General features: G+C 48.2%; 1 protein-coding gene across 1 annotated transcript in view; it reads right to left on the minus strand.

Moving 5' to 3' along the window:
* Window positions 1–5,360: 5,360 nt before the first annotated feature.
* LOC102032678 overlaps window positions 5,361–6,694 on the minus strand; it is a 5,519-nt gene continuing 4,185 nt past the window's right edge. Inside the window, exon 7 of the mRNA XM_031060951.1 lies at window positions 5,361–6,003. Within this exon, the coding sequence (XP_030916811.1) occupies window positions 5,882–6,003 (122 nt within the window). The 3' untranslated portion in view covers window positions 5,361–5,881. The remainder of the gene's footprint in view (window positions 6,004–6,694) is intronic.

Here is a 6,694-nt window from a genome sequence, read left to right on the forward strand (position 1 = left end):
GGCATGCCTGGTGTGTAGGGTCTGTCCTGGGTATCAAGGAGCCACCAGACAAAAACGCCTCATGGAACACTTCCCCCTGCTCCAGCAGTGAAGGAGGACATGTGCAGCCCCAAGCCATGACTTTGCCCTTGCTGCTGGTATCAGGCACACAGTGGGTGTCTCTTCATGATTTCTGGTCCTCTCAAAGTGCATCTGTGATGAGCTTCTGTCTGATGGGACTTTTCTTACCAAACACTTTGCCACTCCTGGAGGGAACTTTCTTATGCCAAGGGTAGTAGGATTGGGCAGAAACATATTTGCAGGGTGAAAGGCACCCCATAAACAAGGGGAAACACAGTGGGTCTCCCAGGAGGCTGCATTTTTGACCCAGACCACAGCCCAAAACAACAACAGCATGCAGGTGTTTTGTCCATGCCATTTTTAACAGGGTTAAGGAGAAGCATTAGGACAAGGAAACCCAGACTCTGGCTCCCAGGCTGGTCTGCCACAGCTCTCAGATGTCTTTGCTCAGTTCCTGTGCTACTCTCTCAGCCCTGAGACCATTTCACAGCAAAATATTCCTCTATTCTGTTCCTGCAAAATAGGTGACAAAATACGCATTGCCACGAGGGTAAGCAGGGGCAACCACAGGCCCAAACACAATTTGTTTTTTTCTCTCTTGGATAAAAATATGTTATGGACCACTTACTCAAGGTAAATACTTTTCAGTAATGCCCATTTTTTTAAGCTCATGTTTTAACTAGATCAATGTTGAGGCCCCCCAAGTTTACCAGCTAATGTCACTGTCACTTCCAGCACTCCCTAATCGGTCCCACCCTGAGCAGGGGTGGGACAATCATTCTCTTCTTCATTGATTAAACATCACATTTTACCAGCTTCTTGCACAAAGACCTTCAAGATCCTTGCTTCCCAAAGAGGAGGGAGAAAACACAGCATCCTTGTGTGTGGCTATTCAAGTTCTTTGAGTCAAATTTTCCAGCAGGGAAGGCCCATGGTGCAGTCACACAGCCAATGCATGTTCTGAGCAGTGCCCCAGCTCTGCTGGGAGCAGGGTCAGGCTCTGGGGCTGCTCCAGCGTTTTTTCCCACAAGTCCAGCCTGTGCAGGAGTCCTGCCCCAGCCCAAAAACCTTTGCTGAGATGCCTTTGACAGAGGGAGTGAGCTGATCTGCTGACACGGGGCTGTCCCAGCAGATAAAATAAATATTTAGCTGGAGAACATCTAACAGTTTTCAAAGAGCCCAGGATGGCCCAGCATGTTTAGACTGTGTGCATAGCAAAGGGTGCTGCTGTCTTTAATCATCCTCATATTATTCCACACTTTTATCTGGAGTTCTTCACAGTCCTCCACAGGGAGGTTTGTCCTGTTCATCTCTGCATCAGAGATAAGGAAATGGGGGTGCAGCCAGCGAGGGCTGGGCTTGGGGTGCTGGGGGTGCCACGTTTGGAGCTGCCCTTCTTTGTGTTCCCTCTCCGAGGCTGGAGCTCCTCCAACAAGATGACATGGGAAGTGTTTTCCATGTTTTCCTGCTCGTGGTGGCCCTTGTGGCTGGTGCCACTTGTGCCCCTGTCTCAGCAGCAGTCCCTGTATCCCACTGTGCCCGGTGCCCCTGCATGCAGTCAGGAGATGGGTTTGCAAAGTGGCTCTGAATTGCAGATGAAAAGCAATGTTGCTTTCTGTTCTGGTGCTTTGCATCGTGGAGTAACATCTCTTCTCTCTCAGCTTTATTTATTTATTACTTCATTTCACAGATGTTTTAATATAGAGTAATTAGTCCTGAGGGTAGCATTAAGCCAAGAACAAATTAGGCTGTAACACAATGTCTCCCCTGCCTGGGTGCTCTGTTTTTTGGGAGCCCAGCAGGCAAGGCTCCAGCCTGGACTCTGCCTGAGCTCTGTAACCAGGAGCATCATGAGGGGGTGCAGTGTTCTGGGGTTGTGGGCAGGATGGGGCCCGGGGAATTCTGCTTGGAGCAAGCTGCTGCTGGTGGGAGGTGTCAAAGGAAACCTGCCCCCATCCCAGCCTCCCATCAGCTCTCACCATGGCTGAAGAGGAGCCAGCTGAGTCCTAAGGCAAGAAATGAAGCATGGTTTTCTCTGGAAGATGTGTGGGCTTTAATGACAGCCTGACCCAGGGTCTTATAAACTCTTTTTTTGAAAATAATTCCTTTTGAATTAACACATTTGCTTTCTCAGCTCAAATGCATATTTCCCTTGCCTCACAATTTCTCCCATACGACATTCTTTTGAATCAGATTTTCACAGAAACTTTTACTGAAAACAACAGCCTAGCAACCTCAGAAATGTCCAGCCCAGCCAATACATCCCTATAGAAAAACTGTGATAAACTGATGGGTCATTCTCAGATGGGGCTGCCTGCGCAGGAGCTGCCCCCAGACTGGGGAAGGAACATCCCCAGACATAGCGCTGAATTTACATCCCTATGTAACTGTATAAAACACCCAGTGGTGTTTTATAGATCCCCCTGCTTTTCCCTATTTCCCTGTGTAGCCACAGAGGGAATCTCTGCAGAGGATGGGAAGTGTAAACCCAGATTTTAGATCAGAAAGCAAAGTAAACCTTTGTGTCCTGGGAATCTCATCATGCCTGGCTTTGCCAGCCCCCTCCATCTTCCAGCCTCATGGATCTAGGGAACTTGGGTCACATCCCAGGCTGGGCTAAAAGGCACTTGAACATTTTCAGAACCACCTTTGCACAAACTAAACTAATTTTTCAGGCCTTGCCTTCTTACAGCCACCAGCTTTCCAAGAAATTTTAAATCCTATAAAATTCACCCAAATCCCATAATCCCTCATGGAAACAAAGGCTGGACTGATTATTTTTTGCTAAAAGGTTGGCAAGCTTCCAGCTTTCTGAAATGCAGCTCTGCCGAAAGAAATATCTTTTGTGGGCAAAATCATGTACTGGTGGTTTTGGAAAGACAAGTTAAAATAAAGCATTTCAGGAAAAACAAAAAGCCTTTAAAAATAGTCTTGAAGCTGTCTTTATCCCCAGGTCTGGAAGAGGAAGGGTCACACTTATTTTTTATCTGCTTTCCCCCCTGCCCACTGAAAGAGAAAGGGGCAAGTGGTTTATTTTTAGGCTCCTGTTCCTGCTGCAGATGCAAGAAAAGCCATTTTTCCCAGAGCTGGCTGGAGCTTTGTGTGCTGGGACAGCTGTGGGAACCTCTGTCTGCCCCAGCTATGAGAAAATAGGGCTTTGAGGGGGTTTTAGAGAACAGGAAATTATTTGTGGGTGGCCAAATGAGGGTTGGGGTAGCTCAGCATTATCATTGCAGGGCAGTCATCAGGGGCTTTCTCTCAGGGAGGTCTGCAAAGATTAAATGGGTGCTGCTGCAGCACCTCATCAGAAAAGGGCCTTTGAGTCTCTCCTCACAGCTGATTTTGGAGTGGTGAGAGCAGGGGGAAGAGCAGCACCACCCTGTGCCACCACATCAAGGTGCCCGTGGGGAAGGGGCTCACATTCCTGAGCTGCTCCTCAGCTGTGGGGAGCATGGATGGGCAGGGGGGCATCTCACTCCCTGATGTTGTTGCTCTTCCCAAACCCATAATAATCTCCTGGGAGTGCAAGGACCAGTGCTGCACAAAGCCCTCAGGATGTGGGTGCACAGTAGCTTTAGAGAGGCAGAGGGGTGTTGTAAGTTTGACTCCTTTCCTGCCATTCCTGATACATTATTTACCTCTGCTGCTGCCAGATGTGGAAATGTCTGGGTGAGAATGGCTGCCAGCACCCCAAACCCAAGTGGCAGGGGCCAGGTAAGAGGGTGTCACTGGCAAGGTGAAGCACAGCATCATTTGGGACACCCCTGCAAGGACTTCTGTCCTCTCTCAGTTCATAACAGCTTTTTGCAATTCCCCAATCTAGCTTCTCTTTTACCATCCTAAATAACTGTCCATCCTGAAGCAATCTCTTAATTTTTTAGTGACCACCTCATCCAGCCCATGACACATGGCTCCAGCAAACTCCCTTCCTAGAGAAACACTCCCTCTGCTTCCCCACTCTCATCTCTAGTGGGAGGACTTGGATTTTCTTGGCAGCTTTTGTGCCTCTGTTGAGTCCAGTGGCAATACGGGACAGTTCAACCTTGCCTGTGCTTTTTGAGCCCTTCAGGTTTGTGAGACAGGACTTCGCTTTGCAAAAGCCCTGTCAACTCTCCCCAGACAATTAATTGCATTCCTTGATACAGCTTCTGATCATGTGGCCAGCACAGAAATGAGGTACAGACACCAGGAAACCTCCTGAAGGCATTTTTCAATGTCCTGTGGAAAAACAGTGCAGCTGCCCCAGTCCAGGAGCTGTTTGCAGTGCTCTTGCTGGGAGGGTGCAAAACCCTCCCATGCATTAACTGCTGCACAGCCTCACAGCAGCTTCTCACCTTGCCTGGACCCCTTAATCCCCATGCCAGTGGATTTAATACCCCTGTATTAAAGAAGGCAGCTTATGGAGAGGCTGCTGGGAATTTATTAGCTGGGCTCTTGGGAGACAGAGCCAATAAAATAGAAACTTAATGAACAGCATGCTGGTCAAAGGAGTTTAAATCATACCTAGCAATCTACATCCTCCAATTCTTCACCTCCAAGGCTGATCATCAGTGGAAGCAGCTACATCCATGAGATCTCAGCAAGGGACCAGAGTCACTCTGGAACCCTGGGCATGAGTGAGGTGGGAGCCAGGACAGTTGCTTTAGATGATTTACAGAGTTATAGGCAGAGTGGTAGAATTAACTGATTTATTTGAAAATTAAAAAAAAAAACACACCAGAATGATGAGAGGAATTGCATTACACTGCTTTTGGTTTTTGCTAAATGTAAACAACAACTCATGTTATTTTAGAATTTAGCTTTGTTAATAATACTGCAAGATGCACTGAAAGCACCTCCTGGTGCAAAGACTTTCCAGACACCTGTGAGGTACCACCAGCTCTCGATTAGGCACAGGAAGGAAAGGCAGTAGTCCAAAAATTCAGTCAATCCAGTTTTAGGCTTCCTAATCCCAACTCCGAAGTGGTGAAGCCACATGAGAAGGCACTGATACAGGATAAACTCGCTCTACCAGTTCAATTTTTCTTTTTTTTAAAAAACAGGCTTCCTTTGAAGCATCAGGCTTCACCCCAGATCAGGTACCAGCTCATCTGTGCATCTAACCTCCTTCCAGAGTGCCCACAAACAGTCCCCCTGTGAGAGACATCCAGCCAGCCCAAGCTGTGCACAGCTCAGGGAAAGCCAACACATTTGTGTCAGAAATCTTCAGTCACTCCTCCTGTCCCCTTGAATATCAAACAGCAGAGCTGGCACTGCAAAGGCAGATATCAAATTGTAGTATCTGTTCCTGTCATGCTGAAGAGAAGCAGGAAAAGGAGCAGTGGCTGCCTGCAGGAGATCTGCTGACAGCACCAGGGCTTGAGGATGCTCATCACCAATGGCCAAGGGAATGACAGACATCCCACTGCTCCCCTGGAACCCCAGGGACAGTTCACTTGGATCTGCACTTCAAAGAAAGCGAGCTACCAAGGAAAAAACAAGAACAACTGTGTGTGCAAGTCTGCTGGATGCCTCTTGGCAGCCCTCCTTGCACTGGCAGGAGAAGAGAGCCACAGCCCAGGCATCACAAAGGTGCAGAGGGCTGCTCAGGACCTTTTCCTGAACTTTTCCAGGGTAAAATCAAAGGAATTCAAGACAGGGTTGTGAGTAGCTGATCCGAGGGAATGTGGGAGCAAGACACATTTGCAGACACAAGACATCTGCATTTGGATTGGAGAATAGGAGAGAAATGCACAAGGAAATGGATACAGAAAGGAAGGACCAGCACATGCCCAATTCTTTTTCCTCCCTTTTAAGTATCAGCCACAAAGTGCCAGAGGTCTCAGGCCACTGTGCCTGATGGACCTTGGGATTCTGATGCTTCCAGTGGTCTCTTCCAGTGTCTCCATGCGACTAATCCCAGCCGAACAGCAAAGATCAAACACGTCAGTGCCAGCAGAACAACTGGGGAAAAAACACAGGGGCATGTTAGAGCATAAAAAAGACAGTGCCTCTTGTCATACTTTAGCTCTCAGAACAGGGGTATTCAGGGAAAGACAAAAAACCCACAATCGCCTGTACAGGATCCATACCCCCAGAGTTGTATCTCTCAGAGTTTCACTGCTATACAGTGAAACTTGCCCAGTGCTTCCAGGTCAAGGAATGTCTAAAAAGGGGGAGACTTCCTGGACACAGGAGTTAAAATACATTACATTAACAAAATACTCCAAGAATAGTTGAACTATATAAAGAAACATGTACTAGTTTGGGAAAAGCACATTCTTGTCCTACCAGCCAAACCAGCTGAACCACTAAGAATGAAGTTTTGCTGGTAAGAAATACCTACTGCAGGAGCAGAGCTGCCTGCCAAAGACCATGCACACCTCCACATTCCTGGTGGCCACAACCATCAGGAGACCTCCAACCTCCAGTGCTCCCATGGCTGGGGCAGACAAGCTCTGCCAAGTCCTGCTGGGTGCTTTCAGACATGGCCGGGCTCCAGCTGCACTTAGAGCAAAGGGAACTATTCTGGAGCAGCTCCAATGGTGATTCCAGTCCAGAATTTAGCTTTGGCCACTGGTATGTGGCAGTGGGAAGGCTGAAGGGTGGGAACATGCTCCCTTCTGCTGACCCCGTGGTGGGAATAGGCATCTCA

The sequence above is a fragment of the Geospiza fortis genome, unplaced genomic scaffold (assembly GCF_000277835.1).
Source record: "Geospiza fortis unplaced genomic scaffold, GeoFor_1.0 scaffold134, whole genome shotgun sequence".
NCBI lineage: Eukaryota > Metazoa > Chordata > Aves > Passeriformes > Thraupidae > Geospiza > Geospiza fortis.